Here is an 11,894-nt window from a genome sequence, read left to right as displayed (position 1 = left end):
CACAAATCCCAATTTTAATTTATCCTCTGGATCTTCACACAATTGGAATGCATCGTAAAGCATTCTCATGTTAATTCTTTTTTTTCTTTCAAAATATTGATCTCTAAGTCGAGAATTATTGGGATCAAGATTAACAGATACTTCATGGTAAAGTAATCTTGTAATTAGACAAAATTCTTGCAAACCAAAACAAGCAAAATGATCGTCCAACCTCACCCACACCTCATTCATTTTACCACAGTCAACAAACATCATTATAAATTCATGTATTAGTTTACTGCTGAATTGTTGCTCTTCATCTCTATGCATAAATCCATAAAGAAATCCATGAAAACTACTACTGCTAGAGAATAAAAGTGATTGCTTATCTGCTTGAAGCAATTCAATACAATCTTTTACATATTAGTAATTGGGGTTTTGAGTGACAGTAGCAGAAAATCATTGATTTGGTGACAGTATATAATCTAGACACATCTGCACAAATAATAGAACATATATATGAAAAATGTCATAACGCATACCAATATATGTTCATGATTTCATATACTTATATATAATATATATCATGTAAGCTGGAAAAAATAAATTGCTATCAATGCATATCAATCATCAGATTTAATATATATTTTCTAATTCTGAGATTTTGTCTTCAATTTATATAAAAAAAAATTATAATTAAACTTTAAAAAAAGAAGCAAAAAAAAAAGAGTGAGTTCCGGTCTCCGCAGACTCCTCGCACGAAATTGGTACGGAGTCCCCATTGTGTGGAATCCCTGCATTGCAGGCAGATTCCCCGCACGAAGCCAATTGCTTTCCACACCACCAACTTCATTTTCGCCACAAACTTCACATTTCTTCCACAAATACCAACAAATTAAAAATAGTAAGTTATTCATATAAATAAACATTATTCATAAAAATCAACTTACCTTAGAATTTGTTGCTTAATTCGTTTGAAATAGACTGTAATTAGTTTGAGATGAATGAATTGAAGATGCAGAATTATAAATTATCTTTTACTTGTATCATTTGCTTAATCTCTTCATATCATTTGCTTTCTAAATAATCTTAAGATTCCATCTTTACTATAGCAAAATTATAAATTATCTTTTACTTATATTCCCACAATTTTAAATCTAATTTTTACTAACTGCCAGAGAAGATTCATGCCAAAAAATTTAGTTCAAACTTTAAAAACATGTTAGAATTATGCCAAGAAAACTAAAATCTCTACATCATGATAATAAAGTTTTTCAAAATACATTTTTTCCCATTTTCTTTTCAAACATATTTTTCGTTCAAATAATATTACACGTAAATAAATAAAAATTCATTATTTTTCAACGATATATTTTTCATCAATCTACTATTATAAAATACATTTTTTAAAAAAAAAAAAATGGAGCTCAAACACTCTCTATATACCTAGAGATTGCAGTTGGCATCCCTTAGCCCATCCCACCCACGCCATACCCCACCTCCACCGTTTGCAGAACTATCTCTATAATTGTAAAAAACTTGCAGAAAATTCTTCCTCTCTTTTTGAACATAAAACCTCTCTCTCACATCATTTATTAATCAAAAAAAGTCCGCAATTACTAGTTTTTGGCGCATTATGGACAGTATTAGGCCAAAATATTGGTCGGTTTTGTAGAGGGAGTTTAGGTAGTCATGCTGGTAGTGGATATCGACAGCTTAGGTGGTGGTTGGATGGCGATTGCAACTATACTTTCAATTTTTTCAAAAAATTACAAATAAATAATTAAAAAAGAAAGTGATTTTTTGAATTTTGAATTTTTTTGTACTTTTTGAAAAAATTTAGAAATATAGTTGTAATTTGTTCTTTATTTTTCTCTTCTTTATTTTTATTTTATATAAATAGGAGAATATTCGTTATTTTACAGCTTTTAATTTAAAAAGGATGAAAATGAAGATTTTCGCAATGTAACGTGAAAATAATGGTGAAAATACAAAAAAAAATAAAAATAGTAAGGACATTTTGCGCAATAATATTGAAAGGTATACACGTGCTAATTACTCTTTTATTAATTTATTTGGACTTATTTGCAGTTTTTCAAAAAGTTTGGGAGTATAATTGTAATTTGATTTTCAATTTTTTTTAATTTAAATAAGATGGTATATTTATCATTTTACATTTTTTTTATTGAGAAATTGGATGAAAATGATATTTTTTCGCAATGAAAAGTGAAAATAGGAATAAACATGTCAAAAAATGAAAGGTAATGATGTTTTACATAATAATATTTAAAGGTAAGAACGCTAATTACCCTAATTTTTTTTAAAATAAACGTAATTTAAATATTAAAATGGAACAATGATCTTGAGAAATTGTTGAACATTAGGGTTGATATTTTTTTCTCTTTTACAGATTTTGTACTTCATACAAAAAGAATAATACTATTTAGCAACGTCGATGTTTAACGCTGATCTATATAACAGTATTAATAGTATTAAATTATAGGTTCAATTAAATAAATTATATAATTTTACATTTAATTGAATATATCACATAATGTCATATAAATTGTCGCTCCAACATCGCTAACATTAAATAGTATTATTCATACAAAAAAAATATCGAATAAGCTATTTTTTACTTCCTCTAAACAAATCTCTTCAAAAAAAGGATTTATGAAAGAAAAATCATTCATCTCAATTTTTTAAGGGTTATGCTGCATATACATTATGGTGTCTATAAAGATATTCATAATGTGCAAATAATGTAACATTTGAGAAATTTATGAAATTTCATATGTAGATTACAAGTAGAATTATCCATTTTTTAAATTTTCGAAACAATTTCCTTGGCCCAAGGTCCGCCCACGGTGTCTCCGCAAAACCACGGTATCTCCGTCAAAATTACGCAGCCCAGCACTCTTTAGGAAACAATCCGGATTAATTCCTTTAGCAAAACCACTCCTCATCCTACGCCATTATCTAACATATAAAATTCTCTATCCTTCTACTTTACAGTTTAAATCTCTTTACTCGAACCTTGATTTGTACACTGTAAGCTCAATCAACTATTCTCCTTTTCAAGTAATCCTATGTTTGCAGATATATGTGCACATTTCTGTATATGCATATGACACTTGGATTTGATTTTGTGTTTATTTAGGTTTTTGATTTAAATGGCGACAAAGAAGAGCGTTGGATCACTGACGGAGGCGGATCTGAAGGGTAAGAGAGTGTTCGTTAGAGTGGATCTCAACGTTCCATTGGATGATAACTTCAACATCACCGACGACACCAGAATCAGAGCCGCCGTCCCCACCATCAAATACTTGATCGGTTATGGCGCTAAAGTCATCCTCGCCTCTCACCTTGTATGTATACCTTTTTTTTCAATCTGAAGAATAGATAGCTATAGTTCTGAAGTAAGAGTAGGGATATTTGTTAGTTGAATCGTTATGGCTATTTATGATTTATATTGTTTAGATCTGCTTGATCATGTTGGAGATACGTATTTTACTGTTGGGCAATTTGATCCGTGGTATTTGGTACTTTGTCATTTTGTAGATTGCGATTCCCTCCCCATTGATTTCGGATCTTTGTTTTGTTTCGTGGTAATGATATGTTATTTTTATTTTCGTGCTTCATAACAATTTGATTTGAGTTGCCATTAAGAGTTTGCAAGGTTTTCTAAGTCTGGTAAGTGTGATTTGCTTTACTCTGTGTCTGAAAGATTATTCTCAGACACAAATGTAGGATGCTTATTATTTTCTTGTCCTGCAATTTGCCCCATAAAAATCTAGTTGTCTCATTTGAAGATCTCAATGTCATTGTTATGCCAAAATTAATGAGAAAAGATGCAGGAATAAATACAGCAGTATGGTTATGCAAACAATTGGAATTGCTGATGATCTTTTAGCAATTTTAGCTAGTTGATTGCTGTTTTTTCATGGGCACAGCAAACTTGTAATTTTATCTTAGTCTATTATTATCTGTTCATTTCATGCTTTCAATTACTCATAGTCAGTGTTTCTATTTACTTATTTGATTTCATTGTTTGAAAATTTTGGGTTTTAGGGGCGCCCAAAAGGTGTTATGCCAAAGTTCAGTTTGAAGCCCCTTGTGCCCAGGCTATCTGAACTACTTGGAGTTGAGGTTGATTTTCTCTCAAGTTACTATATTTTAGAAGTTTTGTTGGGTTAAAGCAATCAATTTGTCGTTAGCAGATGGTTATTTTTTCATCTTGTCTCTACGTTATCAATAGGTCAAGATGGCTAACGACTGCATTGGTGAAGAAGTTGTGAAATTGGTCAGCGAACTTCCGGCAGGAGGTGTTCTTCTCTTGGAGAATGTTAGATTTTACAAAGAAGAGGAAAAGAATGATCCTGACTTTGCAAAGAAGCTAGCTTCCCTTGCAGACTTATATGTTAATGATGCCTTTGGAACTGCACACAGAGCCCATGCTTCGACGGAGGGAGTGGCCAAGTACTTGAAACCTTCTGTTGCTGGATTCCTTACGCAGAAGGTATGCAGATAATTTAGATTTGCTTCAATTTAATGGAAAAATTAGTCTCCTTACGACAAGGTCCATTAATATATCACATTGAATACTTATGGAAATTGAAATTTCTATGAATGAAGCTTGATATTTCGAGCTGCATCCTCGCGACCTGACCGGGCAGGTCGATCCCCGTTTGTGCGCCCCGAAGCGGCGAAGTGGCAAACAATTTTGCCTAAACGGATTGAGTCGAGCTTTTGAGTATTTGGCCGAATTCGATACAAACTTTAATCGATTTTCAATTCTCAATTTATTTAACCAATATCCAACAGTTATCGAGTCGCTATTGGAGAAGGTAGACCTTCTCTTGCTGGGTGGGGGAATGATCTTTACATTCTACAAAGCCCAAGGACATGCTGTGGGATCATCACTTGTTGAGGAGGACAAACTTGATCTTGCAACTTCACTAATGGAGAAGGCCAAGGCTAAGGGGGTATCTTTATTGTTACCTTCTGATGTGGTAGCCGCTGACAAGTTTGCTGCTGATGCTAATAGCAAGGTAGGAAGTGAACAGAGAAGAATGCTGCACCTAATATTCTAATTCAAGTTACTAGAATACATGCCGACTGAGACGTTCCTCAATGTTTTTGCAGGTTGTCCCGGCATCTGGAATCCCTGATGGTTGGATGGGATTAGATATTGGACCTGATTCTATCAAATCATTTAGCGAAGCTTTGGATACTACCAAAACCATAATTTGGAATGGACCAATGGGAGTATTTGAGTTTGATAAGTTCGCCGCTGGAACTGAGGTACTTGATGATAGAACATAAATTGCATTATTCAAGAGACTTCACTCATTTAGCTTATTGAACGAATTATTCGGATATTTTAAATTGAGCATGCATGTTCATTATTTCAGGCCATAGCCAAGAAATTGGCAGAACTCAGTGGCAAGGGAGTCACAACAATCATTGGAGGAGGTGACTCTGTTGCTGCTGTTGAAAAGGTTGGGTTGGCGGAGAAGATGAGCCACATCTCAACCGGAGGTGGTGCCAGCTTGGAACTTCTCGAGGGGAAACAGCTACCTGGAGTTCTTGCCCTTGATGATGCTTAGGCAAATTCATCTTGCTGTTTCCCAATTCGTCCATTGTTGGTCCGGGCTTTTACCATAGTGGATGCCGATAAATGTTCGAACTGTTCTTGTAGAATTGTAGATCAAATTTGAATAATTAGAACCGTGCCTATCACCCTGTGTTGGGGCAAATAACAGTTTTTTCCGGCTTTGAACAATGATATGATGGTTTTTGTGAGTGATGAATTGATGGGTTTCTCTCGTATAAAACTTCTTTAATAAGGTAGATTGCAAAGTAGCGGATCCTGTCAAGGAAGAATAATATATATAATGAGTTGGAATCTGAATATTAAACATTCAGATGCTCGTCTTTGATTGAAATAGCAAGTACGAGTATTATGAATTATATTATCGAGTAACATTATCTATAATCAACTATTGCAATAGTCATTGTTACGTAATAGTTTGTTGATTGAGACAATAGAGTTACGGAAAATTAATGTTCTAAATGACAGACTTCCTCATAGAATAACTATTATAGCATTATTCATATTATCCTACTTAGTTTTAGGACACAAGGTCTTGTATTATTCTCTTTTATGTTTGAGCAAAAAATGAAATAAAGGTGTTAGTTCGAAGAGGGGGCTCGCATTTGATAAATTAATTGGTGAAGCTATAGCTTATCAAAGCAATGATTAGTAGCTAGTTCGAGAGGATGATTAGCTATATTGGGATTGAGATATGGTTCAGACTCCTATTAAAAGTAGCAATGGAAAATTTTTCATAGTTATTTCTACAAACATATTGTTTGTATTCGGGAGGCTTAATGGTTTTTCAATAACCAATAATTCAAGAGGATCTAGATTTCTCGAACAAATTTACTCATTTCCTTTTCTGTTTTCTATATTGTTTATTTTTAATACAATCAATTCATGTTCGCATGAAAAAGACGATCGAACATTAAAGACTTGGGAGTTCCTCTTTGTCTGCATTTTTTTGGGTTGGTAATTCTTCGAATTCAATGTACTTTGACATTTTGGGATGAAAAATTTATCATAGTTTGTCCATTGGCTCCACAGTCCACTTGGACCAAAACTGCAATTTATTTATTTTTTTCTCTTTAAATTTTTTATCAATCAATAAAAAATTAACAAAAGTTAATAGGAGGATTCAAAAGTACCCTTACAAAATAGTTGTAGGGGTCAAATTAAACTTTTCCATAGTTTAAGGGCTCTAAATAATAAATAACCAATATTAGACGGCTCTCATCTTCTTCAGCTGCCTGTGCTCTTACAATTCCGTAATGGCTTCTGTGCGATTATACCCTAATTCATCCATGTTATTGTCTCAGAAACTTACGCATTTTCAAACTAATTTCAAATTCTTCGTCACAGCACCACCATTTTTGCTATGGAAGCTACAGTCAATCCCTCGAAAAGCATCAGTCTTTACACAATCAATAGCAGAAAAAGACGTCGTTACTTCTGCTCCCGAGAATCTCTCTTCCAATTCAATTTCCAAACACAATAACACCACGTTTTCAGGTTCGTTCTTTTTATTAGAGGTTAACCGAGCAGATTGCTAAAATGCTATTTAATTTGCTGAATCTGAGCTTAGTTACTGAGTCAAGTTATGCGATTATGCAGGGTTAGAGGATATAATAACGGGATATATATTCGGCAAAAAGAAGGCCACTGAAGTTGCTCACTCGTAGGTACTCATCACTTACCAATAAGAGAGTGATTCTTTTTTCTGTAAGTATGATCAATTAATATATACTGTTTATTGTTGTGAATTGAATGTTGTCTTCGCATATTAGAGTCTGGAAGAATGTTATCCGGAAAGGGGATGTTGTTGTTGATGCCACTTGTGGAAATGGATATGATACCTTGGCAATGCTAAGATTGGTTGCTGATGAAACACGTAAAGGTCGGGTTTATGCAATGGATTTACAAAAAGTTGCCTTGGAGAATACTGATTCTTTGCTGGATCGATCCGTCAATCCAGATGAGGTGCTTCTTTTTCACATCTGATTTTTTGAATTTCTAGTCATCCATTACTTGATGATCGTAATAATATGTATGTCAACCTATTATATTTCACCACTAAGAATTGAATACTGGGTGCAAAATGCATTTTGCTGCATTTATAATACAAGCAAAAACTGCTAAGAGAGAATCTAAGCCTAAACATTGTTTTACCTCGTCTTTTTAGACTTCATTGGTGTAGGATGCATCCGTATGTGCTTGTGCAATGCAACTTCCCAGGTACACGTAGGCGACATACACAATGTTGTATGTTGCGTGCAGGCATTGTGGGTTAAATGTTTTCCTTCTGCTTTTTGGCATAAATGAATGACTCATGGCAACCTGCTCAAAGAAGCTAGGAACTAAAAATCAGAAACACCTAAGATGCAACAGCTATGAGAAAATATATTTTAGCTTATATAAACTAGTGTTGCTACTAAACTAACTAAAATGAAGAAGAAAAGATTACTATAAATTGGATATTTTATTTAACTAGTATGAATTTGAGTTACGAGGTAAAGCAAAAACCAAATTTGAGCAGCTACAGACTTCATTTCCTTGTATATTTTGCAAATCATTTATAAACCAACATTATTCCGAATGTCTCTTAGTATGAGCAGCGATCATTTCTAACAGTTAAAAGAGTTACATATTGCTTACGCTGAATAATCATCATGTCTGAAATTTTGGTTTCTCAGAAATACCCTTTTCTGTGGTTATATTTCATTCTCTGGAAACATAATTTAATGTGTTATTCAATGAAGAAATGTCTTTTTTACTGTTGCAATGCAGAGAGAAGTGGTAGAGCTTTATGCCATTTGTCATACTAAAATGGAGGAAATTGTTCCCAGTGGTGCTGCTGTGAGGTATTGTTGCAATTATGTAACTTCTGTTGGAGACCCTAGTGTCTAAAGTCTAGGACACTTTTCACTGTTATGCTAATCATATTCTAACTTCCATTTCTTCACCATTTTTAGATTAGTTGCATTCAACTTGGGTTACCTTCCAGGAGGTGACAAGAAAATCATAACTCGGTCGGAGACAACAATACATGCACTTGAGGCTGCCAAAAGAATACTGGCACCTGGAGGACTCATCAGCATAGTGGTCTATGTGGGCCATGCAGGTGGAAGGTAATATACTTAGAATTTCCATTTTTCTTTCTTGTTGCGTGTTTTTGTCCTTTTCTTCCATTTAACTGGTTGGCAAGGGGGGGCTATATCATTCGGAGAGTGAACTTTGGCTGTCTTCTCTCTCTTCCTTCGCATACAGAGACATAAAAGCACAGATGCTTCTATAAACACTGCATTATTGATATTTCATTGACTAAGATGGATAAGATGTTAACTTTGAATAAGCGTGTTCCATTGAAGAGAAAATGATTGAAGATTGGATTGTGAGCTTGAATGCATTGCTCTTTACACTCATTTGATCAATTCAATAAATATCTTCATTGATTTAGGACAATAATAAGGTTAGATGGGTGCTTTCTCTTCACTGATTTAGGACAGACTTCTAGTTATTTATGCAGAATTTGACTATGGATCTTGATAATTTTTTGGCTCTTGAGTAACACTTTATACTTGTCTTCATGCTTGTAGGGACGAGTTTGCAGCAGTCCAAGCCTTTGCTTCTGAATTACCTGTTGACAATTGGGTCTGCTGCAAACTCCAAACATTAAACCGTCCTTTAGCTCCTGTACTAGTGCTTCTGTCTAAGAAATGAGCATGTAATGTTTTGTTGCTATGTGGGAAACTTCCAAAGTTTATTTGCCTAATGTTAACCAAAATTTTTGTTGTAGCTTTATTTGAAATTCTTTAGGCGCCTTGAACCTCCTCGAAATGAGGAAACTCCACACCTCATCTACCCCATTATTATGGTTAAACTATGCATGCACTTTGTTCCTCATCATCTGTGTGGACCCATCGCTGGCCTTACGAAATCAATTTTAATATGAGATTTCATTACTTGTTCTACTTATGGTGTTTTGAATGTAATCAATGTTTTGCTTGCCATGAAGTTATAAACTTTCCTTTTGTCCAAATGAGAACGAAAAATATAGAGTATATTTTCCCAAATCAAGTTTGTACAAAATAGAACCGCATACCTGTTGGAGGAATGATTAGGAAAACATCAGAAAACTTTCACCCACACAGATGATTTAGGAGGTCACAAAAATAACGTTTTCCTATAATTAGCAGGGCATACCAGCCACCAGTTTAGGTCTGAATTCTGAACCTAGAAATAGAACAACAAACAAGAGAAGGAGAAACAATTCTTCCAGTTAATTGCCATAAAATCGTTATTATCTAAGCAATCAACTCAAGAATCAGCAGAAGTATTCACGGTCTTGTATCTGTACAAGACTCGCATCTTTATGTAAATTCAATTCTTAATTGTGATCACAACCTTGCCAGCTTCGTTGGTTCTAAAAGAATTGCGAATGGAATCTTCTTGCCATGTTATCTTCTTTCCCTTCTTCACGATTATGTTATAAGACCCTTCATCTGTTGGAACAATCTCCTCTTTGTAATTCACATCCCAACCTACCATAGTCAGATCCACATCAATGTATTTCCATCCTGCCTAGAGAAAAATTGGTGATATTTAAACTATGCACATATAATGTGACCAAAGATGATCCCCATAGACGAGCTTATGAGGAATAAGGTTTAGTTTGTTGTTATATGAAGAAAAGTCTAAAGAATAAAAGGAAATAAATAAAGTAGTGGATGCAACATAGTAGTTGATTTACCTCTGGTGCAGGAATCTCAATAGTTTCAGTTACTCCAGCCTTGACAGTAATCTCAGAAGCTGCATCTTTGGTCGAAAAATCAGGATCATTCTCTCTTCTGAGACCTCCATAGTGAACAGGAATTTCCTCTACACCATTATACCTGCAACAAAGCGTCATATATCATTTTTGAAGCCTCCACTAAAACAACTGAGGGAGAAAAATGAACTTTGCTTAATTGAGAAGTATTTCAGTAACCCTGGTGGGAAGACTAAAGACGAATTTGCTCTTGGTCCCTTGTTTTAAGAAAGGCGATAAGAGTGCATTGAAGGCATAATACCAGAAAGGTACATTGATAAAGATCTACATATAACATATGGACCCATCAATAAAGGTAAATAGAACATTAGAATTTCCTTTTGAACAGAGATCATATGAAGATAAGAGGATAGAAGAATGCACGAGGATGGCAAAAGAAATGCTTACTCTTCTTGCAACAAATTCAGGATAATTATCCTACAGAATGCCAACAGCCCGTCTGGTGGCAAGCTGGAGATCCTTCCTTGAAGGTCCTGGGGTGTTCTTGAGATCCTTATTTTGGAACAATGTGGAAATGCCTCTGGGCTTGAAATCAAGCTTCTGAATCTGCTGCTCCATTAATTGAAACCTCCATCTCAAGAATTCCTCATGGGTGGCTTCCGTTCCATTAGTCTTGTTTTACACTTCATCATTCACAAGTACTCCATAAACATTGTAGCAAACCATATGGCCTTCGCGATCCTGTCCCTTCGTGTAGGCCATTGTGTCATAATCATTCCCAAATCTTCCTCCATGATTGAATCAATCTTATTTTCCTTCATTTAAGAGTGTTGTTCAACATCTCAAAGGCATCATTGACTTTAAACTCTCTGGCTGTCAAGCATTTCTGGAGCAAACTATCTAAGCCTTTATCTCCCTTGCTTGGCGATAGGGGAACGCCCCACGGGAAAATATTTTGATCAATTTCAACCTCTTTTTCCACTTCTAACCTTAATCTGATTTTTGCTTTTCGTCGTCCACTTTTGATTTCCCCTTATCAACTACATTTCCTCCCTCGAAATTAGATTTCTCTTCTTTTTCCTTTTCTTCATCTCTTATAGATCCGTCTTCATTTTCTTTATCCGGTTTCTCCTTCTGGACTCTTCCCCTTAAACAACTTGTTCTTCAAATGGCCTCTTCAATCTGAGCTCTGTCGGTGCCTTTTTCTTATACTCCTTCAGATCAGACGGTGATGATGAATTCTCACCCTTTTCACTTCCATTCTTATTCTACTCCACCTCCAGAGAAGCCACTTACTCCAATTCTTTAATTGCTCCAGCAACCGTAGCATCTAATGCAACTGCCTTTTCTTCCACATTCTCGGACTGCTTTGGCTCTTCCACTTTCTGCATATCTTTAATTGCCTCAGCAACCGTACCATCTTCTATCAAAGCAACCCCCTTTTCTTCCACATTCTCAGATTGCGTTGCTCGTCCTCTTTCTCCATATCTCTGATTGCTTCAGCAACCTTACCATCTTCTATCAGAGTAACCACTTTTTCTTCTACAT

At 34.8% G+C, this 11,894-nt stretch overlaps 2 protein-coding genes and 1 pseudogene across 2 annotated transcripts; 2 read left to right on the top strand and 1 right to left on the bottom strand.

The window, feature by feature from the left end:
• Positions 1–3,149: 3,149 nt before the first annotated feature.
• Positions 3,150–5,828, top strand: LOC111384649 (phosphoglycerate kinase, cytosolic-like). The gene is made up of 6 exons (XM_023008960.1): positions 3,150–3,347; positions 4,051–4,128; positions 4,238–4,498; positions 4,734–5,030; positions 5,125–5,283; positions 5,394–5,828. Exons 1-6 carry the CDS (start codon positions 3,153–3,155, stop codon positions 5,586–5,588), a joined length of 1,185 nt encoding a protein of 394 aa, XP_022864728.1. The 5' UTR covers positions 3,150–3,152; the 3' UTR covers positions 5,589–5,828.
• Positions 5,829–6,805: 977 nt separating this feature from the next.
• LOC111384655 (putative rRNA methylase YtqB) lies at positions 6,806–9,540 on the top strand. The gene is made up of 6 exons (XM_023008972.1): positions 6,806–7,090; positions 7,193–7,256; positions 7,366–7,558; positions 8,366–8,439; positions 8,551–8,706; positions 9,175–9,540. Exons 1-6 carry the CDS (start codon positions 6,850–6,852, stop codon positions 9,296–9,298), a joined length of 852 nt encoding a protein of 283 aa, XP_022864740.1. The 5' UTR covers positions 6,806–6,849; the 3' UTR covers positions 9,299–9,540.
• Positions 9,541–10,497: 957 nt separating this feature from the next.
• Positions 10,498–11,607, bottom strand: LOC111384656 (annotated as a pseudogene).
• Between the last annotated feature and the right edge of the window lie 287 nt (positions 11,608–11,894).

This window comes from Olea europaea, unplaced genomic scaffold, assembly GCF_002742605.1.
Source record: "Olea europaea var. sylvestris unplaced genomic scaffold, O_europaea_v1 scaffold2964, whole genome shotgun sequence".
Taxonomy (NCBI): domain Eukaryota; kingdom Viridiplantae; phylum Streptophyta; class Magnoliopsida; order Lamiales; family Oleaceae; genus Olea; species Olea europaea.
Note: the sequence above shows the minus strand (reverse complement) of the source record. Positions and strands in the feature narration are given on the sequence as shown.